Source organism: Pecten maximus, chromosome 10 (genome assembly GCF_902652985.1).
Source record: "Pecten maximus chromosome 10, xPecMax1.1, whole genome shotgun sequence".
NCBI classification, from domain to species: Eukaryota; Metazoa; Mollusca; class Bivalvia; order Pectinida; family Pectinidae; genus Pecten; species Pecten maximus.
Genome location: NC_047024.1, coordinates 21,233,291 through 21,261,010, shown reverse-complemented (window position 1 = coordinate 21,261,010; position 27,720 = coordinate 21,233,291). Strand labels below are relative to the sequence as shown.

Genomic DNA, 27,720 nt, shown 5'->3' with positions numbered 1-27,720 from the left:
GTGGACTGTGTTTTACATGTGATTAGAAAATAATAGCATTTAGGCTCACCTGTCAATAAAAACAGAGATACATTGATCCCATCAAGGTCTGGAGAGGTAACTGTCATTGTTAAGGGAGTTGATTGTTTTATAGTGATTATTACATAAATACCAAAAGTCAATATCTACTGTTATTGGTGTCCAACTTCCCCTGGCTGTTGGCAGAGAAAAATTCAATTTCCTATCCTTTACAAATTTTGTGATTTATGTATACTCAGAAATGTAATGCTAGTTTATATGTGTCAAACTTCCCCCTGGCTATTGTTATGATTACAAAAATTCAGTTTCTCATTCCTTTCAAATTAAGTGATTTATGTATAATCTCAAATCCAATGTTTATATTTATGTGTTAATCATGTACAGTTTAACACAAGAATGCCAGATATTTTTGCAATTACTAAGTTTTTGTCAATTGCCAGCTGCTACTTGAAGTTACTTATTGGCCTGTAACTCTCGATCACTCTAGTGATCTGGAAATTTAGCTAAAACAAATGTATGGAGAGATGAAGAGACAAAAAATAGACCCCATACCAGCAATATTTTAGATTTCCCAAAAATTATGTAGCAAGGAATTCCGTTGGTTGATCAGAAAAAAATATGAATGTAAATTAAAACATTAACATGCCAAATTATTTAGGGCACTCTTTTTTTCTAAATTCTGATGGATTAAAATCTGGGAAATAAAATATCATTGGAGATTTACTGGGTTCAAACGAAACCCTGTGATCAATAAAATTACCTATGCTACAAATGTGTGTACCAATAAAACCTTATCCCAAAATATAGATACTAAGGTTTTATTCATGAATGTATCTAGTAATGCAGGAATAACATAATTAATCTATTCCATTCATTTGTACAAGAAGTATTCATGTGAAGAATTTCCTAAAAAAATTTTTTTATGTCTCATCTGTGAAGAATCCATTTTTTTCTGTACATAATGGATTTATTTCACGATAATTGTGGTGATATCTGTGTTGAACAACAAAGCTACCTAAGGGACAAGGCAAAAGTGTCCTTTATAGAGAGGTGTCCTTTATATAGAGGTTCAACGAGTTATGTCCCTTGTAAACGAAGAAATAAACCAAAATCTGATTACAGTACACTATATATCTCCTGATTTATTATATTTAAACACTAAAACAAATGAATGAAAGACAAAAGATTAAAGATAAATGCTTAATTAATTTTCAATCTTTTATCTGACACAAAAATTGAAGTTGATAGTTTTAATAATTCATATTAAGGCTATATATTCAAAAAAATTCTTCACAATATCATACTATACTGAATATCTATTTATTTGTTCAGTTGTTAACCTTGAAGAGTCCATAAAGGAGACTATCCATGTTCAACCATACGGGCAAAAAACAGTCTCATTTCTCCTTATTCTGCAATAATAAAAGGGTAGTGTTTCCTATAAGAACGAGATTGATATCAGCACGAAACGTTTTTAAACTTTTGTGTGAGCGTGCACCCCGTACTCAGAAGGTCATTTGCAATGTATTACCGGGTCGTACAGTTACGACCTCTCAATACCTAAAATCCCATCACTGGGTATGGGTACCCAATGACCTTTTGACCTTGACCCATTTTGATGGAGACTTACATAATCAGTTTTACAAATCTAGACATTAATCATGTAGCTTGTTAACCTGTTAGAAAAACATAGATCTGTTGACTTGATGGATTTTCTGCAATATTTGTAGCTATGTCTCATATTTCTCCGTCAACTTTCTTTTTTTTTCATTGTGAGAATGCTGCTTTGGATGCAGCTAATGCAATTTGTTTATATAGCTTGTGTTATGTTTTGAACATGTAAGCCCAATTCTAATATTTTTTTTTATGAATTTCAGTTTTTCCTGCATTTGTATTTGAAAAAACGTTAATAAACAGAATGAAATTTTATTTTTTAGGTTATGCAAGTAAAATTTCAGTTTTTGGTTTTTCCTGTAAAATTATGAACCAAAAATTTGAAAAATAAGCTGTAATATCTAGTTACAACAGTTTACTACCAACATATAACGATATATTGGTTTTCTATACTAGCCCACCCCCCTACTTAAATGTCTGGCTATAACTACAGTGTACAGTGCTAACCTGTTATGTCCCCATTAACAAAGTCATTAACCCATTAGTGTCTCAGATTTGTGTGGAAAAAAAACATATTACAGGTCTTGTAACCAATCAGACTTAAACACCGACAACTTACGTTCATTTTGAGAAAAATTATAATTTCATCATGTCAAAATATATTAAGATTTCTGAGTCTTGGTATGTTTTATTGTGGTTAGTTCAAAACAGAGCAAATTACACACAAATTTTATCATAGATTCAAATTGGTGAAAAAATGATTTTTTTATAAATAGTTTAGTTGTGAATTTATTGTCAAGCTGTCAATACTTTGAAGGACAGACCTGGTTTACTTTGTAATAAAGACGTAACAGGCTCATACACCATATTCTCCTTAACATCTCCTGGTTCTATTGATTAAAGCCCTACCAACTCCGACCACAAAGAACGCAAATTAAGACTATTTTGTTTTTGTGATTACAAAGCTGATCAGGTTTCATTGATTATCAATATTTTTAATTGATCCAGAATCTTGAAAATTGATGCAGAAATGGGTGACTTCATTGTGTCTAAGTTTTTATCAGGGAGTGGTAATTATCATTGAAGCTTATAGTGCTAGGATCAAATGGCAGGGGAGGGTGGAGTACTTGCAATTATTCTGACATCTTACAAAGAAAAAAGTGTAAAAGTCTAGATCTGTACAGTATAAGGGATCACTCTTTTGATTGTTGCTGTGTTTGACAAAAATCTGTGTTGAATAGTGTCCAGAAATATTACATTTTCTGACATTATTTTAAGTATTTTTCCCAATGAAATATTTCTTGTGGATAGTAATACTCATGTATTGCGTTCTTAATTTTTGAGTGATCTCCTTTCAGAGTAATTTCTCTTTGAGTTATCTCCCATAATTTTTTTTACTTATCTGCCTTTATAATTATGTCCCTTTTTGTTATATCCCATATTTTTTTAGCTATCTCCCTCTGTAGTTATCTCCCTTAGTGTTTATATCATTTAATGTTTTAGTGATCTCCTCCTTAGAGTTATCTCCCTTACAATTATCTCCCATGTTTTTTTAGTAATCTCTAACAGTTATCTCCCATTATTTTTTTACTTTTCTCTCTTAGATTCATCTTCATTTAATAAGGAATCTGTTGAAGACTGTGGTGAATCATGAATGTACATGTACATATGGTATATGGTAATGTGAGTTTCTTCAAAGTCCATAATTGAAGAACATTTCTTGTATCTGTGGGCGGTTTTCAAGCGAATTAATGGAAGGTGTTTAGGTTATACCTAGAAGTAATATATCTAACAGACTGAAGGACATTTACGGTAGTGGTTATTCAACACTATTTTTGTCACTGAATGGCTGATGTTGCCGTTGAGGCAGAAGATCGGAAGTTTGTTTTAAGTCAACATCAGCGTTGTTCAAAATCCAGGAAATAATTACAGTTAGTTGACTAGGTACTAGCCAACGGCAGTTAAAGGCAGCGCATGACAGTAGTGTCAGTGAGGGTGGGGCATGTTGGGTAGTGAACACATCTACAATCGAATGGACAGCATCGTAATAACAGATCTATGAGCACTGGGAGACACTGATTTTGTTTGACACGTTACACAAATCATTCTACTTTCTACAAAGGAAACAGTAAATTATCCCGCTCAATAACATCTGGCTGTGGGCTAGCCTTAATGATTACTGTAATTCATTGGAGTATCAACTACTATCTCTAATAGCTTTTTGTTTATTCAGACCAAATGTTAGTTAACTGTAAACTAACTAGCTTCATTTAGATAAAGAAAAATACTTGAAGAAATGCATCTCTCGGTCATTTCCCTTTTATATCTAAGATGTCAAAACTGTATGTGTCACAGGTATTTTTTATGTCCCTGAGGCAGGGATTGAAAAAGCCAAGTCTAGGTAAGGGCTATTTACAACTGTTTTTTTTCTTTTTTTGCCATTTTCTCTTTGTCTGTTTACGACTTTTGAATTTCTATTGGCCATTGTGAATTTTTTTATGGACCTATGGCCAATGGCCCCTGTCCTTCCCCTTCCTCCTTAGGGGGATGTGTGACTATTATTGTAATGGTTTCTAGATTCCATAATTAATCAAATTAGAAATCATGTAGATAACCCTTCCACTTTACTTTGGGTTTAAATTAAACAATGGTGAGCTTGCTAAAGGATAAATAGGAGTGTGAGGTATATGATATTGCCTTTAGCACATTTTTTCCAACTCACGTTCAAAGATGTATGATACAGGCTGTACAGACCTCTTATTACGATAAGTCAAGACGTATGATACAGGCCCTACATACCTCTTACTACAGAAGGTCAAGATGAATGATACAGGCCCTACAGACCTTGTATTATAATAGGTCAAGACAAATGATACAGGCCCTGCATACCTCTTATTATAATAGGTCAAGACCAATGACACAGGTCCTTTAGACCTCTTAATACAATAGGTAGGGCACATTTAATTGGTTAAGGTTAGGAAAATATGTGTTTTTAAGACATGAACATAAAGCTCAATGCTGTATAAAGCTTCTGGTTATCAGATAAAAAATGCAATAGATTAGATGGAGATTCAAACTAAAAAAAAGCCAGTTTGGACAAAATACCTCTGTTACCCAAACCACTAACTATACATTGTTCATATTGAAGATATCTGTCATAATTACATTTTTTTTAAATGTATAAAAATAACTAATCCTAACTGATATTTAAAAGCCCTTTATATTGAAGCTTTTGTAATTTTGTCTATTCAGGTTCTTTAAATGGGATAAAAATACACTGCATCAAAAACATGAGACTGAAAATTATGTCAATAACACCAGACTTTTATATTCTAAAGGTCAGAAGATACCTAAAACCAGACTGTTGTTATGAATAATGTTTTAAAATGACAACCATAAAAAGAGTATAAACACCGGTTAAAAAACCTCTGATGGATATATCAATATTTAGACTACAGTTATTACAAGCGTTTGTGTAAGCTTGACTGCATACCTATAGAGTAGAGATAGGGATAGTGGTGTAGGATTGTAATACAGCACTACAGGGTCTGTTTACACTCTAGGTTTGATACAAGTTTATCCATCTAATTTACTGTTAGATTTAACTTTTGAGTAACACCATCAAAGGTCAAAGGGCATGTTTCTTTGGTTTTTGAGCAAATTTAAGTATTAATACTGTATTTAACCTGTATGAATTCCCTAGGGGTGTAATACATGAACTGTGATGCAAAGTAAGGGTTTGGATTATTGAAGGGCAAAGGATTAGCAATTGTGAAAAAAGCTTTTTCACTGAACTGCAATAGACATTGGTGGCCTTATTTCCTGGCATGGGCTTATTACCAGACATGGGCTTATTGCCTGGCATGTTCTTATTACCAGGCATGTGCTTATTACCAGGTATGGGCTTATTGCCTGGCATGTGCTTATTACCAGACATGGACTTATTACCAGACATGTTCTTATTACCAGACATGGGCTTATTACCAGACATGGGCTTATTACCAGACATTGGTTTATTGCCAGACATGGGCTTATCACCAGACATGAGCTTATTGCCAGGCATGGGCTTATTGCCTATGGCTTATTGGATGTGAACAACATTGAATTCTAACTCAAACTCAAGTAATTAAGATCAAAATATCAACGAAAGAAAATTATATCACCAGATCTAGACTGTTCCATTAGGTATAAGGTAAATACCTTCTGCTTCATCACAACACTTGTCAATTAAGTTCATAATGAGGACCTCAAACTTCACATCATGCCTAGAAATGGAATATTCCCAAATGGGACCATAATTATAACCATGAATCCCCACTACACACACACCTTTCAAGTCTTAAACAGCCTTTATCCTTCCTAACTAATTAAGTATTGCTAAAGCCATCAATTAAACAAAATGGATTCACATTTTATTCAACAATGTAAAAAAGCAACACTTTATGGCATTGAAATGTTAAAAGATAATATAAAGCACATAAAGCTAGATGTCAAGGTCAAAGAGTTGAGAAACTTCCCTGCATACATACATATTGCTGTGTGGTTTAGTAAATTATGATGAAGTGAAAAATTCTTAACAGAAAAAGTAAAATCAGTACCTGTTATGGGATTAATATATTAGTACATGAAAAGTCATAAATATTCTACTTTATAGACAAAAACTGCCCAACAGTTCCTAATCTACGAAAAAGATAGGACTTTCTTCCTTAAGGTGGATAATGCCTCAGGGCTCTCTACTGTATCTCTAGTAAAGAAGAGCTCCAATTAAATTTGTTAGCCTTACTGGGAATACAGTCTCAAAATGTTCTTACGCCCTTAATGGGCCAGTAATTTATTCTTTATACAGATATGCAGGAGAAGTAATAAATTATGTAGGAGAATAGCTTCTGAAGTTTGTATTCAGTAGATCTAGAGAAGCGACGGGACAATCTACCTTAATAGATCAGTGATGTAATAGCTTGTAAAATGTATGTATGTCCTGTTAGTCTTACAGGTAGGGGTTGGGGGTTTTATCTATTACAGACAGGGGGGGGGGATCTGTTTAGTAATGCATGATGTAGTTCATCGATTAAGGCACCATGAAATGATGATGTACTGTCTGTATGTAATAAAGAATTCCACTGCATGTCTGAGAAATCGTACACATTGTCCCGCATCCTTCATGCTTGTTATCTGTCCATTATCTGTACGACACAGAGTTTATCTGTGTCCGTAGGATAATTAGGACGTGATTAGGATATCATTGTACCTCGTGTGATCCACCGGATCACCGGTAGTGATACGAAATTACAGGTTCGTGGACATGTAATGGGAGGCCCCCTGCTGTCCCTAGCTTTCTTGTTTGTCACCTGAAGTAGCTGTTTTGTAAACTAATCGTTTGATAAAAAACATTTTCTTTGTTGTTGAATGTCATCTGGAGTTTATATATGTTGTAGATCACTCATGATTTTGAGATTTACAGAAGTGCAACAGCATATATTACACTACTGTACATGTGTCATACATATCAGTAAAGATCCCACAAATCCAAGGCCTGTTATTGAGCCTATATTACAGTGACCATTGTCTTGTAATAGTCTTATATCTGTTGAAATTCTCTTAAGATATCATTAATTATTAATCTATCATCAATGACAAGTTATTACGACTTTTATACGTTCACAATTTTATGGTCTGGCGTTTTTATACCCTTGGATGTCATTCCGTCACATTTCTGTTTCCACTCATGTCATTAACAGATACAGAAACAATAGACCTGTAATTTGGTATGTAGTTTTATATTGATAAAATGCAGGTCAAGTTCTGATTTGGTTATGGTCAAATATTTTTCAAGAGTAATGACCATTTAACTTTTAAGAATTTTAATTAAAATTTTCACAAAAACAGTAAGACCAAAATTGGAGAGCCTTGACTAACTCCAGTTGGAATTTTTTAAAAAGTCACAGAAAAAGTTCATGCCTGATGTATAGAATCTCTTGAATGGAGGAACACTGTATATGATAATATCTGGGGTGCAGGACACTTTAAGTGACTTCAACTCAAATGAAATAGGAACCAAGCTTAAGCCATCTGGTAATTTAAATAAATATATATGGGGAATTCTAACGATCCTCGGTCTACCAATACCTGATTTGTTCTGAACATACATGAGCACACCTCTTAACAAAGCCAATAATATTAAAATGTTCTAGAATTTACTTTGGTTATACCAGCTGGGGAACTTGTGTTGCTTAAAGGACAAATCTAGTTAATTGTAATTGGCCTCGATCTAAAGCATGGCATGTTTCCATAATTTAACTATACTTTATTGGGAGGGGAGGCATATAGTGTTACCCATGTCTGTCCTGTCCAATCCCGATGCAATGTAACTAGCTAATCATCAGGAACTGCTGATGTGATCCTCACCAAACTGTGTTTTGGGGTGCCAAGTGCAAGTGGAGGCATTCATGCCTTACAGACATTTTCTAGTTTTACTTTAAAGGAAGATTGCTAAAAGACCTCTGCTGAAGAAAGAGGATCTGATACACTATAATAACATATACATGTAGCTTATATAGGATAGAGGGTGCTGCACCGTGATATACAATCTTACAGATTTCACTTTTGACTTATATTACCTAGAAAATTTGAGAAATTTGAAAAATGTCTTTAATTTGTATGCATTGTTATTAATCTTTAATATAACATACTCAGTATCTTAATAATATGCAGCCAACAAACATATTAATTGGAGGATAATAAAATGTTAATTATTAAACAAGACACGCCTTACCAATGAAATGAATATTTTACAGGAGTACATTACTATTTAAGAGCATTGCTTTCTTTTGTTGGTAAGTATCATTGTCAGAAAATAATCGATAAAACTGTTTTAGACTTTGAAATGGAACTCTTGTCTGTTCGAGTACATTGTGACGGTTGCTAAGTGACCAGTCTGTGTTATGATGCCATTTGGTGATGGGATGTCACGCAGTATACTATATAATACTAAAATAAACCTATCATGTCGCTCCTTGACATGTGTACCAGACTGTGAAAAACTACAATTCTTGTTCAAAGTGTGTCAAGCTTTACTATGAAATATTACATGCCAATTAGTCATATATCTATGATTTGTTTTCCATGTTCTGTGTTTTTAATTAACGTGAGTATCTTTTAACATTCAAAATCAAATAAAGCGAACACTTATTTTTTAATGATTTTCTGATATTTTTTGTTTGTTGACATTTTACAATTACTGATTCATCACGGAAACTTCATTATCACAGACAAAGAGTGTCGCAATCGAGCTCGAGCCACAAATCCCATTTGATTATGTACAGTATATATATACAAGCTCCGGCCTGGTGGATAATGGTGTCTGACTTCCTTGTTGTCTGTTTTCCTGGTTTAAATATACATTCTCTTGAAAAATGTTTTCTGAAATTTTAACCTGTAAACCAACACCTCATTAGAGCAGATCTTTTGATGTAAATTTCATTTCATTCAAATAAGAATAGCTGCCATTTTCGAAACAGGCATTGATAAATATGGTACTAAATGTTTATACTAGGGGAGGGGGCTGGTTCGAGGATAAATATGGTACTAAATGTTTTTACTAGGGGAGGGGGCTGGTTTGAGGATAAATATGGTACTAAATGTTTACACTAGGGGAGGGGGCTGGTTTGAGGATAAATATGGTACTAAATGTTTTTACTAGGGAAGGGGCTGGTTTGAGGATAAATATGGTACTAAATGTTTATACTAGATGAGGGGGGCTGATTGGAGGATAAATATGGTACTAAATGTTTTTACTAGGGGAGGGGCTGGTTTGAGGATAAATATGGTACTAAATGTTTACACTAGATGAGGGGGCTGGTTTGAGGATAGATATGGTACTAAATGTTTTTACTAGGGGAGGGGGCTGATTGGAGGATAAATATGGTACTAATTGTTTTTACTAGGGAAGGGGCTGGTTTGAGGATAAATATGGTACTAAATGTTTACACTAGATGAGGGGGCTGGTTTGAGGATAGATATGGTACTAAATGTTTTTACTAGGGGAGGGGGCTGGTTGGAGGATAAATATGGTACTAAATGTTTATGCTAGATGAGGGGGGCTGGTTTGAGGATAAATATGGTACTAAATGTTTACACTAGATGAGGGGGCTGGTTTGAGGATAGATATGGTACTAAATGTTTACACTAGATGAGGGGGCTGGTTGGAGGATAAATATGGTACTAAATGTTTACACTAGATGAGGGGCTGGTTTGAGGATAAATATGGTACTAAATGTTTACACTAGGGGAGGGGGCTGGTTTGAGGATAAATATGGCACTAAACATTTACACTAGGGGAGGGGGCTGGTTTGAGGATAAATATGGTACTAAACATTTACACTAGGGGAGGGGGCTGGTTTGAGGATAAATATGGTACTAAACATTTACACTAGGGGAGGGGGCTGGTTTGAGGATAAATATGGTACTAAACATTTACACTAGGGGAGGGGGCTGGTTTGAGGATAAATATGGTACTAAACATTTACACTAGGGGAGGGGGCTGGTTTGAGGATAGATATGGTACAGTGTACTAAATTTTTATATTAGGGAAGGGACTTATTTGAGGATGAAGATATACAATGTATATACATTGGAGCCAAATACAGGAACAATATCTGACACCAGAATTATAGGGTATATTTTACACTGTGTGACCCAACCTCAGGATTCTTCTGTGGTTTGTTGAAAGAATGTTAATCTGATGTTGAGATCTTACTGGTTCAAGTTTCATGAAGATGGGATTCACAATGGCCTTGAACTTCACCCAAGGTCAAATACAGGTTTATATGTATAAAACCTGTAATACCACTGCCTCTCTTTAATTTCAATGCCATGGATATCTACCAACAGTGTATTAAAAAAACCCATATCATGCTTTACTTTGACAGCTAATATTTAAACAACTGTACCAGAAGTAGATTTGTTAAAATGTCAGCTGTATACATGAGCTGTCATTTAGCGTCGCGACAGGTATCAGATCAGAATAAGCCAAATGCAGGTGTGTTGGTACTCTAAGATGACATACAAAGATACCCAATCAAGTGTTGGCAGTGTAGTTAGTAGTGAATTTCATCTGTACACTAATTGTGTTATATAAATAATTTGTCTTCTGTAGACAAATTGTGTTGTAGAATATTATAGAAATAATCGGTCTTCTGTAGACTAATTGTGTTGTAGAACTAATCCTTCTGTAGACTAATTGTGTTGTAGAACTAATCCTTGTGTAGACTAATTGTGTTGTAGAACTAATCCTTGTGTAGACTAATTGTGTTGTAGAACTAATCCTTCTGTAGACTAATTGTGTTGTAGAACTAATCCTTGTGTAGACTAATTGTGTTGTAGAACTAATCCTTGTGTAGACTAATTGTGTTGTAGAACTAATCCTTGTGTAGACTAATTGTGTTGTAGAACTAATCCTTCTGTAGACTAATTGTGTTGTAGAACTAATCATCCTTCTGTAGACTAATTGTGTTGTAGAACTAATCCTTCTGTAGACTAATTGTGTTGTAGAACTAATCCTTGTGTAGACTAATTGTGTTGTAGAACTAATCCTTCTGTAGACTAATTGTGTTGTAGAACTAATCATCCTTCTGTAGACTAATTGTGTTGTAGAACTAATCATCCTTCTGTAGACTAATTGTGTTGTAGAACTAATCCTTCTGTAGACTAATTGTGTTGTAGAACTAATCCTTCTGTAGACTAATTGTGTTGTAGAACTAATCCTTCTGTAGACTAATTGTGTTGTAGAACTAATCCTTCTATAGACTAATTGTGTTGTAGAACTAATCCTTCTGTAGACTAATTGTGTTGTAGAACTAATCATCCTTCTGTAGACTAATTGTGTTGTAGAACTAATCCTTCTGTAGACTAATTGTGTTGTAGAACTAAACCTTCTGTAGACTAATTGTGTGGTAGAACTAATCCTTCTGTAGACTAACTGTGTTGTAGAACTAATCCTTGTGTAGACTAATTGTGTTGTAGAACTAATCATCCTTCTGTAGACTAATTGTGTTGTAGAACTAATCATCCTTCTGTAGACTAATTGTGTTGTAGAACTAATCATCCTTCTGTAGACTAATTGTGTTGTAGAACTAATCATCCTTCTGTAGACTAATTGTGTTGTAGAACTAATCATCCTTCTGTAGACTAATTGTGTTGTAGAACTAATCCTTGTGTAGACTAATTATTCATTATTCGAAAAGTTTTTTGATGTGATATTTACATTTCATGATGAAACGTCTTTAATGATTCTTGTTGTTTTTAAAATTTTGACATATAAAACAAGTCCCATGACAGAGAAATTTGATTTATGATTATCTGGTTACAGGACCAATTAAAGCTTCTTGTAAACACGATCTTATAATTATATATACACGTTTAGTAAGTTTTACGCCAACAATGTACATGTATGTAGCTAAAAACTGAAATATACGTTATATAGGCCATTTACAGCTGAAAGTAGCCTACATGTTGTTGAGAGATTTTCTCGGTCACTTGAGGGACAAAGGCCTGTTGTTATTTGACAGACTGATATTGTAGGTATATACTCCAGTTATATCACATATAGAGGGTTGTAAACAAATACCCTAACTAGGCATTTGTACAGTCCATACACTGTCCACTCAAGTAGCACTAAACATGATAGGGGTCATCATTGATCTTGGATTTATAGTGCACTAGCTGACTCTAGATGACCACATAATGTACAACTGACCATAGGCCTGGCCTTGTCTGCAACTGACCATAGACCTGGCCTTGTCGAGATGACCACATAATATACAACTGACCATAGACTTGGCCTTGTCTGCAACTGACCATAGATATGGCCTTGCCTGCAACTGACCATAGACCTGGCCTTGTCTGCAACTGACCATAGACCTGGCCTTGTCAAGATGACCACATAATATACAACTGACCATAGAACTGGCCTTGTTTGTCGAGATGACCACATAATATACAACTGACCATAGAACTGGCCTTGATTGTCAAGATGACCACATAATGTACAACTGACCATATGCATAGAACTGGTCTTGTTTGTCAAGATGACCACATAATGTACAAGTGACCATAGAACTGGCCTTGTTGAGATGACCACATAATGTACAAGTGACCATAGAACTGGTCTTGTAGAGATGACCACATAATGTACAAGTGACCATAGAACTGGTCTTGTAGAGATGACCACATAATGTACAACTGACCATATGCATAGAACTGGTCTTGTTTGTCAAGATGACCACATAATGTACAAGTGACATAGAACTGACCATAGAACTGGCCTTGTCGAGATGACCACATAATGTACAACTGACCATAGACCTGACCTTGTTTGTTGAGATGACCACACAATGTACAACTGACCATAGAACTGGCCTTGTCAAAATGACCACATAATGTAAAACTGACCATAGATCTAGCCTTGTTGAGGTTGCCCTTTTCTAATACCCATGGATGATTCAAACAGAATATACCAAAAATGTTCATATAAAGATGTAGAAATTTCACTTGAGAAGTATGCAATGTGTGTGTAATCTGTTTCGATAAAAAAAATGTTTTTCTAGAAACCAAATTCTAATTCAAAATCCACTGTATATGACTGAGCTTGAAACCTGAGACCCACGTCACCAAAGCAGATAGCCAGAAATACCTGCATCTGTTACGACTTTAAGTCAACATCCCTAAAACAAGACATTTGATGCAATAAACTACCCTATATCTTGACATAATGATAGTGACAAATCATCTATTAGATGAACACCTGGAAAATGATGAACTTATACACAAACTTATGTTTATATATAGTGTACATGTATGTGATAATGAGGCTGGTGACGATAATGCGTCACATGACCAGCTGTGGGGCCGTGACTCGTAGTGGAAATTTTATCATGTGATATCTGTAAGGCTTTGTTTATCTTCTACCAGTGTTATTGTTATATAATCATAACCCTGCACTGAATCATCTGTGAACTTTCAGTGCTGCTAAATACCAGGAAATCAGCGAAAAATGGACTTGCATGATACGCTGCATCGTCTAGCTCAAAGAGCAGAATAGACAAGTTACCAATATATTTATCAAAGAATATATTTATCACTATTTATGAAATAGCCTGTAAATTAAATTTCCATACAATCTCATTCCTGGTGTCCCCTTCACCTTTAATGAATTAATTTACAGGTACATGAATGTCAGGTTGCTCTTAAAATTACTTGGAAATATCAGCAAAAATATTTGCCAAGCACGTGCACCCTGAAACAAAAACCAACCTTGGGCTCTGGCATTAAAATCCAAAATCATGTTTTTGGATCTAAGAAGAATTCTCTGTCAGCTGACTGGCAGAGACGTTGACCCTATTTAATATGTACAAATATAAACCACGCTGACCTCTCCTTTTATACAACAATAGGTATACAGTTGACATATCTGGGTCAAACTGGAGTAATGTCATCATTGACAATTTATGTTATTCAACCTGTTTCAGAAATTTAAGAAATAATTTAGTGAATCCTCGCAATTGGAAGAGTTAAAAGATCTTCAGGAATTTGTGCAATGTGGACTACAGGTATTAGTTGAGTGGTTTTCATCTGACCTGACTTTAATAGGAGTTTATTCTGTAATATAATAATTATGATTCTGAATGTTTAATGACAAATTATCTGTCACCTGTGTATTGTAATAATGTACGTAGGACACAATATATATGACTATGTTTAGTAGATAAAGGTCTTTGTTGATATGAAAAATGGTTATAAGTGTAATATACAACAATGATATGGTTTACTTACTTATGTATATATCTGCTAGTGGGTCAGTGTTTTTGTTTACCTGTGTATCAGGTATATTAGTACAAAATAATGGTCATCTCGCCTGTCAATGTACAGGTAGACCTCGTTAAGCCTACTGATGTGTGTATACTTTAACCTTGTTATCTGTCTGATGTATAGCGCTTTATACCTGTACATCAGGGTGCATGCCGACACCGAAAAGACACTTGTATACACGTACAGTGTCATCGCTGACCTGTAAGGTACAAAGGGTGATCATTTATCATCGGTCATATTACCTCCCTTTGTTAGGTATCGCCAACACACTGCTGGTATATCAATTATCTCCCTTTGTTTGACATATTTCTTTTGTAAATTAATATGCTGTGCATTGTGGTAGGTGTGAATAAAAAAACAGACAGATAGATGGCTTGAATAGATATGAAGATAATATGTATAGATGTAATGCTTAACGTACGCTTAAGTGGATTTTAAAAAAGGGAGATAACTGTGTACCTCAGAAATGTGACATGTGGATATTAAAGATTAAGATATATCATCATAAAATTCATAATTCCATTGATTTAAATATCATCACCACTAACAACTTCGTAATTTTAATAATTTAAATATCATTTTCATAGAATTCATAATCTTTGTAATTGTCCATGGCCAGTATGCTAGTTTATCAAAAAGGTTAACCAATGAATGAATGCTTAAACACATTCTTTAAACATTTCTGGTACAGTACAGTGTATATGAAAAATAGATAATAGGACATCCACATTAGAATTTCAGAGTATATTTGCACTAGTCTTTGTAGAACATTGAATGAAATAAAATTTACATTAATTAATTCTCTCGGACTGTACATATTATACTATAATCTGATTGCTATCCTTATTAAATCACTGCAAGCTAACATTGAGAATTGATGATCTTTTTTTTCCTGTAAAAAAGACTTGAAAACATATCTACCTGTATGTTTTGTGCATCCCCAAATTGAATGTTTATTGTAGGTTAGTAAAAGTTTATTTTCATCTTGATCAAATAGACCCTTAACTGTTGACCAATGATGCTTATAAGTTACATGCTTTTTGATGACCTTGACTGTAATTCTTGATGTTGAATTGAAGGTAATATGATAAATATTGTATTTTCTTTAGGTCGAGACTTCAACATTGACCGTGAGGCGATAGAACAGCTAGAACGATACCTAACCAGCAGTGATGGAGGAATGTAAGTTTGTCACCAATATATACTACCAGGCACTCGTCTTTATCTCTGTGATTCAAAATACAAAATTTCAATTACGCATCCCGTAAACAGACTTGTATTACACTGTAGTCAAATTGTTGTAATGCGATCCGGAGTATTTATGAGATATTAAATGTTTGTATCAATTTGCAAGCAGAGTGTTAAATACTGGTTGAAAAAACTTCTGAAAAATTCATTTGAACGAATTTTAAATAATTTTATCGTACATGTTTTCTAAATATGCTAATGTTTACTTGACGAATCATGTTGAATACTTATGTGAGAAAATTAGATAATTCACAAATGTGAAATTTTTATGCTTCACTAGAAAACCACAACTAAATAAAATGAACTTCATGTTTACAGATTTTCATGTGCATATCAGAATTGATCAAGTGTAATCAGATTTGTCAACATTAGTGACGTTAGTATCGACGTCATCGTCTCCATGTGGGATTTTAATGACACCATGATTTTACTGTCAAATATTATAAAGTACATGCATAGTGGTACTCATTATAAATGAAGTATCTGGATCAAGTCTTGTTCTTCTGAAAGTCTTGATTAGCACCAAAATTATAAATGAAATATCTGAATCAGCATCTAGTTCTACAGGAAGATCTGGTCCCTGACAAAAGAATGTGTTTTTTAATTTGTTTTAATTTAAGATATATTTTGTGCAATATGAATTGATTTATTATTTCACTTTCACATACCTGGTATGTTGAGGATATACTCATTTAAAAAATGTCATTGTTCTTATAAAATAACAAGGAAGTTCTCCAGAAATAGTCCAAAGATTTGCTATTTTCATTTGTTAAGTCGGATGATCTTATCGAGACAGGATGGAAAATGAGTCATATTATTGGAATTAGTGATTTCTAGATTGATGGAACAATTTACAGAACAAGCACTGGTATTTACCAGAATAAATAAAATCGGAGGCGAGCCTACTCGAGGATTTTACCTTCCAACATTTCCCGGCCACATGATTCATTTCCCTGTTGACCTTCGCTAACATAACATTGACTTCAGGCATTTTCACTCGAGTGTAGAACTGTCATCGATGTAATAATGACATCAAGTAGCATGGTCATGATTATAAGATTATATACCTGATTGGAAGTTAATGACGTCATTCAGCTCAAATGCCCTTAAAAATGATTGAAAGCCAATGAAACTCAAACATTAATGTATTACCGTATTTGAATCTCGTGTTTTTGTTCACAGTGTTAACTTTTTAAAAAATTTCAGTAATTTAACTTTCAATGTGGTTCAGACATATATACATGAACTTTGAACAGATTTATTGAAATTGTGCATAAAAATTAACTGACAGCTTTTTGAAGATATTGAAATTCAGAGACAAGTTATAGCTAGTACATGATTATTTAATTGTCTTAGCATGCATATGATTTAATTTTAGAATACATTTTTGAAAGGGAAGAAGATTTAATGTCAGTTAAGCAACAGATTGACACATATAGGTAAATTTGATTAAGCGTGATGAAATATTTATAAGAATACATATATGTATAGTAATTAAATAATAAATTCTGTTGTTATGACACACCGGTGTGTGTGTGCTTTTGTAACTGGTACGTATACCAATTATGCCAATTAGACACCCTTTGAAGAAGAGAATCATCAGTTTTTTTGCTCAAGTTTTAGACATAAATTATTAATGATTCATAATTTCAAAAATCAATTGGTAAGAAAATACACTAAATACACTGTTACACAAGTTATTAGCTTGTCAAAAATAGGTCTATAACTTTTTTGTAGCTTGAAATTTTGCATCTTTGAAGTCTCTCAAACGTTAAAAATTTCAAAAATGTTGGAAAGTATATCAATGAGAATGTTGTTTTGTATGGTTTTCATTACAGATCCTTACTACAACAAAATTATTTTTGAACATTTGAAATATTATGGAGACTAGTTCTCTCACATGTTGGTGTTTGTAGGTAGATACATTAAGATTTTCAACAAGGCTGGAATTTCTTAGATCAAATCCTATTGTAGGGGAATTTTAATTAATGAAAGCTGAATTAATTTGAGGTTTTTAAAGTAAACCCAATTTTCATGAGGTAATACTTACCATAACTTTAGTATGCATATTCATCACTTACACCCATCTTTGTATCCCCAAAAAACAAGATTCAAAAATCCCGCCCTCCCTACCGTCACGTGACCTGTATCTTAATGATTACGCAACAGAGTGATCTCCCATCCTCAAAAACCTTTATGGAGCCACATGGGCAGCCAGGATAATGAGTTAAGGGGAGGAATAAAAGGGTGGGACTCCATAAAGTTATGGTAAGTATTACCTCATGAAAATTGGTTTTACTTTAAAAACCTCAATTTCATTTCAGTAATAATTACCATAACTTTAGTATGCGAATTCGTCTTACCGTAGTGGAGACTCGAAGCCAGGCAGCCCATAACGACGGCACAGCAACCCAGACGCAACTCCAGGTAGGTAGGGAGATAAATAGGTTCAAGAACCCCCCAATTTTAGCCGACAATGATTAAAAAATGGCAACTACCTCCGCGTATGCAGAGCAGGTGTACCATTGTGATGCCTGATCGCATGATAAATTAAAAAACCCTACAGATTACTGTGGAGGCACAGCCACAGACTGTGCCACCACCACCCGACCAAGAGAGTACAACCCATCTGAATGCGAAGCCAATGACCGGAGATAAAAATCTGTAAAGGTATTCTGCCCACGCCAGAAGGCAGCGGACATGACATCCTGAAAGGAGGAGCCATTGAGAAGAGCCCATGATGTAGCAAGGGCCCTAACCTCATGAGCTCTCACCTTGTAACGAGCCTGAACCTGATCATCAGAATGGTCATAAGCAAACTTGATAACCTGACAGATCCATCTGGAAATGGACTGGGAGGAGATCTCCTGCTGACCCTGCTTGATGGACAAGAAAAGCCGGGATCGAGTACCCCGCCCCCCCCTTGGTTTTCTCAAGGTAAAACCTAAGTGCCCGACAGGGACAGAGCAGTTTATCCCACTCCACAGAACCCATTGAGCCCTGCAAGGAAGGGATCTTGATAGGCTCAGGCAAGAAACCAGGAACCTGATTCTTAGCCAAAAAGGCAGGATCAGTGAGAAGGGTCACGGCAGAAAAGTTCCTAGCCCAACGGAGGCAAGAGGGGTGAGAGGACAAAGCATGGATCTCACTTCTCCTACGACCAGAAGCCAAGGCGATGAGGAACACCACCTTGAAAGTAAGAAACTTCAAGGTGGCCGACTCCAAAGGCTCATAAGGAGCACGCGTCAGAGAATCGAGCACCAGAGCCAGATTCCATTGAGGAGCCAACTGCCGTATTCTAGGTCTGTCCAACCCAAACCCCCTAATCAGGGCAGATAGAGAAGAGGATGAGCTCACCTCTGATCTACCCTGAAAGGAAAGCACACTGGCTATCGCCGTACGATAACCAGCAATTGTGCCCGGGGCAAGATTGCGATCTCTAAACAACCAAAGCAGAAAATCAGCAATCAGTTGTACAGATGCCTTGACCGGATCAACCTTCCTGCCGACACACCAATCACAGAAAATCTTCCATTTTGATTGGTAGACGGCAGAAGAGGAAGACCTAATCGATCGAGCGATGCGAGCTGACACGTCTCTAGAAAAGCCCGCCTGAGCGAGGCCTCCTGAGATAGCCTCCACGCGTGAAGGTGCGGGCCTTCTCAGCCTGAATCCTCTTCACCAAAAGTGCTGAGGCGACTGAGTCCTCCTTCAAATCCTTCTGAACAGAAGGAAGGGACCCTCCAAAAAGAGTGGACCCAGAGAAGGGGGCAGTCAACAACCGGGAGCGGTAAGGTTCATCGACCGGGCGGTTTTTCAAAACTGAAAAACGCCTAGCCAACAAGACATTGACCAGCAAAGACACCTGCAAGGCTGCCAGAGCTCTCAATGCCCCGTTCAGGGCAGAGGTCATCCTGTCCTGGATGTCGGCCTGTTCTGTCTCGGAAATCCGACCCTCAGGCACATCGGAAACCCTATACAGACAAACTGTCAGAAAGTCTATATATGACAGAATCTGGATGGAAAGACGCAGCAGTCTCTCCATCTTGTGGTGCTCTTTAGATCCAAACACCACCTGATCCACTGACTTACCGGGTCAAGCCGCCAGCTCTCTCGATTCCAGTCTAGCTGGTTGAGAAACAAGCAGGCCATCATGTGTGGCATAGTCAGAGGGATGAACCTCAGACAGGTCACCAACACTGAGCTGCAACCCAGCAAACCCAGGCGTACGGGTTGAAGACTAATTCTTCTCCAGAACCCGTGACTGGGCAGTGGCCAGAGCTGAAGACACAATAGTGCCTTCTGGCAGAGAGCGGTCCGACTGGGCGGATGCTCTAGGAGCCACCAAGGAACCCAAAAGGGTGGTGGACTCCGGGATAGATGACGCAGAAGGAGGTGGGCAAACCTTCTCCCCGAGACTCCGGGAAACGTCGGCCCTAAGGGCCCGCATACCGGACAAGACGTGCTGGGCCTCAGCCTCAGCAGTCTCAGGGTCACCCTCATCCTGGGAATCCCCACCTAGAGGATCGTCATCAGACGACCCGGACAGACCAGCGTCTATGTCCGAGCACCCAGGAGAGAGATGAACGACATCCTCCTCATCTGCCATACCCGCGTCCTCACAGTCCATAGCCTCCACACAAGCGGGACATGAAGTCTCGACTGCATGGAACGGGCCAGCCATAGGAACCAATTCAGGAGAATCCTGAAGGGGCTCCACAAAACGGCGTTTAGGTGCAGATCGCCTAACAACCGTGGCTGCAGGCTTACACTTAGAAGTCACAGCCCTGCCCTTGGACCCGGAGACAAACGAGTCCGCACGCGAGGCAGAAGTCCTAAAGGTGCGGCAAACCTTCTTAGGACCGGCCACAGTGGCCCCCGAAGAAGCAGAGCGCTGGAGGGGGTCAGCGGAACTGCCAAAACGTCTCCGTGAGGGGGAGACCAAACCCCAAGGGTTCCAAGCAGGAAAAGCCATAGGGTTAAAACCATATCCCTGAGGAAATGGAAAAGGTCCCGCGGGTTGGGAGTGACCCCAGAACTGGTCAAACTGACCCGCCTGAGACTGGGGCTGGCCACCCAGTCCGAAAGACATAGGTGGACCACCACTCCCACCAGGTGGAAACCCGGACATGTGCGGGCTAGGCCCGCAACTGCCGGGATGCTGACGATACCCAAAACCATCCGCAGGCTGGTTTGGGTGGCCCAAGGATGGTTGCCCGCAGGCAACCCTATACCCTGAACCAGAGGGAAACGGCGCCTGGAACCCAGTCGCCTGTCCAGCAAAACACTCCCGTGGGAGAACACCCCCTGGGAAACCCGAACCAGCACACTCCGGGCTGGACCTAATAGGACCAGGGCCGGGTAACTGGCCAGGATGAAAAGCCGGACCAGAATTGATGCAGGAATAAGACAGCTGCGCATCCCTTACCCCAGTGGAAGTGGACAATCCCGCAAGAAAATCCGTAACCCCTGGACCTGAACTCGGAGGAACAGGCCCTGCATCAAAACTGCCCCCATCGACAACACCACCTGGATTGCCGAGATCACTGACCAAACCAGTGACCGGCGGCTGAAATTCCCTACCCAAAGGCAAGCTCGAAAGCTTACGGGAATTGTCAGCCAATTCGACCCTGGGCAGAGTTAAACCAGGGTCGGGATGTCCCTCCCCTACTCCAGGGAGTTCCTGAATGGGAAGGACCACCCTCCAGTCACGAGAAGAACCCGACGACACGGGAGCTCCCGAGATAGGAACAACAGAGTTGACAACCGACTCAGAGCCGGGAGCAACATTCTTAACATGCTTCCCTCTCTTGCCGGAAGATGAAGACGAATCCTTCCTATGGGAAGAAGAGGGTCGCCCAGGTGCTAGAGAAACCCCGTCATGAGGTTCGTCCTGAGTAGTAACGCACGGCAAATCCTCATGACCGGAACGATCAAGGGAACATATCTCATTAGAATCCCGTTCTCCGTAGAGATAGGAACGCTCATGAGACGAACCCCGTCGTAGTCCCGAGCGAGACATACTACCTACTAGCACACGACGTTTGTATTCAAAAAACAACAAACACGTAAAAAAACAAACTAAAACATACAACGTACGTAAACAAGAATGAACTTTACATGCAGTGTAAAACAGGAACGATGTCAAAAAAACAACGAAAAACTGCTACAAACGGCCGAACAAAGACCGGCGATTTACAAACGACAGCGAATGCAAAACAATGGCGGACCACGTGGTACACCGCCCGCACACGTGGAATGTAAACACCGGCCGAAAACGTAAATTTTAGTGATTTATAAATGAATTTGTGAATTAAATTGGAGGGATGTGCATTAGATTATATTGTTTGGATAACAGGATTATTGACAGTAAATTTCGATAATTGAAGGGGAGAATCCCTACCATAGACCGAAAGACGTCACACATGTGTGTCAATTTATATAAATAAATTACAGATAATCGTGTGTATATTAAACGATCACCTATTGTATCTGACTGGACAGAATTTACCTTCATAGACAGTTGATTGGTATAATGACATGAAAAGCTCTTTTAATGTATAGAGATTGGAATTTAAATCTGATGTGTCCACACATATCAATGTTGTAAGTCCGTACAAACAAAACTTTGACCATGATGATGTTGACACAGGGCTTAAGTTCACCTATAGATTTCCGTATAGGAATGAAAGGGATGAAACTTTCTATAAACATTATCTCTGGGAGCAAGTCTGCCAATTTCAGAAAAAAATAATATTGTAGCTTGGTATAAGAAAGCTGGATGTTTTGTTATTTAGTCTGAAATATATGGAGACAAAATTGTAATATAATTAATGACTGTCGCGATATACATTTTTGAGTTTTTACCTAAGGAGATATGTTTCTTATCAGCCTTTCTCTATTATGTCAAGGTAAACAAAATATTGTTGTGTATTTCCTGATGTTAATTAATATACATAATTATCAGTAATTTTAAATAACTCCTCTTAGTTCATTATACAACAGATAGGAATTCCTTTAAAGGAATGGGTTTTCTGTAATAGAAAATGTAGGTTTACAAAATTTGTTCTGTAGTAAGCCCAGGGCACCAACACAAAACTCTGAAATCAGGGGGCGGGCTTATTGCAGGACAATGGAAGAGCAAATGAGGGCATTTCTACTTACCTCATATATAGTAGGGGGGTTGGGCTTATTACAGGACAATAAATTTAAAAGAACATTCATTTGTGGGCATTTTTATATCCTCTCATATATACATGTAGTAAGAGATGGATTTATTAGGTATGACAATGAAAGAGAATATGAGGGCATTTCTGCAAATCTATAAGGGGTTGGGCTTATTGAAGGACAGTGAAATGGTATTTGTGGGCATATGTTACCTAACTGAAACGGAAGTAGTGGGGCTTATTATATATATATATATATAATTATCAGGCATGGGCTTATTGCTGGATAAATACGGTAATATCAGATAGGTTAAAAATGTAAAGGTGTGTCAATATTCATCGCCAGAGCCATGACTGGTGCAATATATTAATTATGCTAATTTGCTAATTATTGAAATTTTATCGTTTTTAAATGGATATTGTATACACATATATACACAACATTAAAGAAAACAATCTGTGTACTGTATACTGTACGTACATGTTTTTATTAACTTTTGGTATAAACACAGTTTTCTTATCTTTAAAGGTACATAATCAACTTCAGGATTTAATGCATGTATTTCAACTTTTTATGTTTTATGCGTATATTTACGTATATTCATGAAGTTAATATTTCATTATTTTGATATAATCGTTTTAAGTGCCTTTACTTACATGGACCATTACCTTCCCAGTATTGAAATTTTTAGACAGGTATTAAAATGGAATTCTTCTTGGAATGTTAATAATTGAAGCTGTTTGAATTTGTTTTCTTTATCATATGGTTGAACGAGGATGATATCACATATTGAGAACTTCCGAACAACAATGGATGCCACTTTATATCGACCAGTGTTAAAACCACAAGAGTAACACGTTATGGCTGGATAGATAATACAATGGTGATTCTGTATCGGTATTTGCATTCAAAGCCACATTTCCTGGCCAGTGAAGGGGAAAGTGTGTAAGTGGTACCCACACAAGGGTTTGGCCGGGGTAGACATACCCAACGAGTTTGTCACACGGAAGCATACTATCTATTTGTGGACTAAAGTATAAGATAGGTGTACTGGTGGGTGTGTTCACTGACCGAAATATTACCAAAGTTTCACTCCCAACGAGTCGCCTCACCTCTGCAAGCAATCTGATATATAAATATTTATCTTTTGTAGGTACAGGTTACTTTAACTTAAATCAAAAGTAGAATTTAAAAAACTCATCTACCATACTAAATCAGGGCTAAATTTTAAAATAATCTCATCTACGATACTAAATTAGGGCTAAATCTTAAAAAATCTCCCCAGCAATACTAAATTTGAGCTAAACAATAAGATCTCATCTACAATGCTATAAATCAGGCCTAAAATAATCAAATCTTCCAATACAACATCAGGACAAAAATGATAAAATCTATCCTAGCAATACAAAATCAAAACTAAAATGATAAAATCTTCCCTAGCAATACAAAATCAAAACTAAAATAATAAAACCTTTCCCTTAAATAAAGTTTCTAAGGGCAGTAAGGCTTAATAACAGGTATTATAACATAACCTCCTCTACGACACTAGATAAAATCTAAAATAAGAAAAAGTCTACAAAGGTCAGGTATCAATAAAATCTCCTCTATATACATCTGTACTAGACAAAGTAAAAACTAAGAAAAAAGACTGGCAGGTATTATAATAAAATCTCCAGCTCTATATACTAGATAAAGTGTAAAATAAGAAAAACACCCAAGGCTATAAGGTTAAATAAAGACTTTTACGATAAAATCTCCTCTACAACACTAGATAAGTGTAAAATAAGAAAATCTCCCTGGGCTATATATAATTAAAGGTTAATACGGCTATTATTTATGATATAATCTCTTAACACTAGATAAAGAGTAAAATAAACAAAAAGACTTCTGGGTATTATAATAATCTCTATATACTAGATAAAGTCTAAAATAAGAAAATTTCGGTGGCCTATAAGGTTAAATAAAGTTATTATCATATAATCTCCTGAACAATAATAAATCAAGTTTAAAATAAAATTAGCACGAAGTACAGTGTACATTTACAGATATATATATTTACTTATGAAGGTATTATGTCATTTATATCATATTGGTATGTAAGCCATTACTTTATCCTCCAATAAACTGTTGTAATGTGGTATCTCTGTGTCACAACTCAAGTGGCAGTAGGATAGCTGTGAGGGCTATCAGCTCTCAGCAGTATTTAGTCAGTAGTTGGATCTGTGTGTACCCCTCTGATTTATGACTTTAAATTTTCTCCACCATTTCTACTCTAGCACTCCACCTCAACACAACACTCCATTGTCTACCTTTCCATTCTCTTGAAAATCATATGCTATTGGAAAGTTTAACCTCTTCATATCATCTAAGATGAAAAGGCTGTAAGTGGCTTGTTGCATTTTCATCTGTCTGGATTTCCTGGGGTTTTTTTTACACATTTTCTACTTCTTTTATAAATTTCCGAGTTCGATAATATGCTCTGTACCTAGCTAGGACTCAGCAACGGTCAGAGCAACCTTGAACTTCAAGGTCACTTACAATGAAAGGGGTCGAATTTCAAAATCCATCAATAACTTCTTCCTAAGAAACACAAGGCCTAGGGTCATAAGAAGCTTGGAGATAATGATGTAAATGATTAGCTCAGGGGTTATTAAAAATTACAGATGTCAAATTTATTAAGTTTTAAGAAAATCTTATACAAATGTCACAAGGCCTAGAGTCATGACATTTGGCATAATATTGGCTGAGATACTGAGGAGGATTAATGTTGAATTTCAAGATCACTCACAGAAACATGGGTCAAATTTTAAAGTCATAAAAGAACTTCTTCATAAGAAATGAAGGGCCTAGAGTCGTAATATTTCACCTGATACAAGCTTGGATACAGGGATGTTTTGATTTAGCTTGAACTTCTAAGACACTTTGTCAAAGGGGCAAGGTATTCAAATCCTCAAATAACAACTTCTTTAAAAGAAACATAAAACTTACAGTCATGATATGTGACCTAATGTTGGCAACAGGATCTTCAAAAGTCCTTGAACTTTGCTATGTGGCATTGAAAAGCCTTCAATTTACAGAAACACATGTATTGGTGAAACATACATTCATATTCCAAATTGGAAGAGCAATCTTTTAATTTTGCAAAAATTGTTAATGTAAAGAACTTTGAAAAAATCCCTGAAATGGTCACACTGAGCTACCAGAAAAAGGGATGATCAGAATAATGCTGAACTCCATGGTCACTCACAGTCATAGGAGTCAGATCTTTAAAGAACTTCTACATAAGAAACATAAGGCCAAGGGTCATGATCTGACCTGCAGCTAGCTTGGATTTTTAGATTAACCTTGACCTGCAGGGTCACTCATAGTTGCAGTGACATGTTGGAGAACTTAGATTATGCAGCCTATATAGGTTTATATTTTACTACATTCATATCTAGATATATGCTGTATAGCTATTTACTTGTGGGTCTTTTTAAACAATGTTTTATCAATGTATCTTCACTTTTTCACAACATAGAAAAATCAGTAAACGTCTGTACGATTACTCTAGCCTATGTCTCACTTTCATTTTATGATCACCACGCTTAAAAATTATTTTAACAGCCATTACACGTCTTGGTCATCATGTTTTGCCAGGCTTCCTGTTTGATGTTCCTGTCAATGGCTTGTTAAGTGGGTTTTTAAAGCTTATTTGTCTGACAAGAAAGCAAATTTTATCCAGCTAGTACTTATTTGGTATCAAGGGTTTATAAGGAGCTAATAAAACTCAACTACACTACGGCTATAAAGCATGCAATGATCTTAGTTCTGCTCCATCATGATTTTTACTCTACAATAAAACTTTTTAACATCCATGGGTCATATTCAGTTACAAAAAGACTTTAAAATTTGAATGTTATACGGTTATTTTAGATAAAAAATGTATAAAAAGTAGAGGAATGCATATTACACAATACAAATTCATACGTAAGTAATACACAATAAAAAGATGACAACATATGTAATTAAACAATAGAATAAATTAGGTAATAGAGTGACACTTCTGTACATAAATCACTAACTCTGCTAGTAAATGTATCAGCCGACAAGAGAAATTTTACTTCAGTCATTAACAAGTTTCTCTTGACTCTTAGTGGTGTAAAACCTAAATTAAGGTATCATGTCAGTATCTTTCTGTTACTTCTTAGTGGTGTGAAACCTAAATTAATGTAGCACATCAGTATCTTTCTGTTACTTATAGTGTTGTGAAACCTGAATTAAGGTATCATGTCAGTATCTTTCTGTTACTTCTTAGTGGTGTGAACCCTAAATTAAGGTATCATGTCAGTATCTTTCTGTTACTTTTCAGTGGCGTGAAACCTAAATTAAGGTAGCACATTGGTATCTTTTTGTAATATCTCTATGGTGTGAAACCTAAATAAAGGTAGCATGCCAGTATCTTTCTGTTACTTCTTAGTGGTGTGAAACATAGATTAAGGTAGCACGTCAGTATCTTTCTGTAACATCTCAATGGTGTGAACCCTAAATTAAGGTATCATGTCAGTATCTTTCTGTTACTTTTCAGTGGCGTGAAACCTAAATTAAGGTAGCACATTGGTATCTTTTTGTAATATCTCTATGGTGTGAAACCTAAATTAAGGTAGCATGCCAGTATCTTTCTGTTACTTCTTAGTGGTGTGAAACATAGATTAAGGTAGCACGTCAGTATCTTTCTGTAACATCTCAATGGTGTGAAACCTAAATTAAGGTATCATGTCAGTATCTTTCAGTAACATCTCAATGCTGTGAGACCTAAATTAAGGTCGC

The 27,720-nt window shown here is 36.5% G+C and overlaps 1 protein-coding gene across 1 annotated transcript in view; it reads left to right on the top strand.

Annotated features, from left to right (window-relative positions):
* Positions 1-27,720, top strand: part of LOC117336830 (myelin regulatory factor-like) — a 112,819-nt gene that overhangs the window by 11,248 nt on the left and 73,851 nt on the right. The window contains exon 2 of the mRNA XM_033897488.1: positions 15,606-15,678. Coding sequence (XP_033753379.1) covers positions 15,606-15,678 — 73 coding nt within the window. The remainder of the gene's footprint in view (positions 1-15,605; positions 15,679-27,720) is intronic.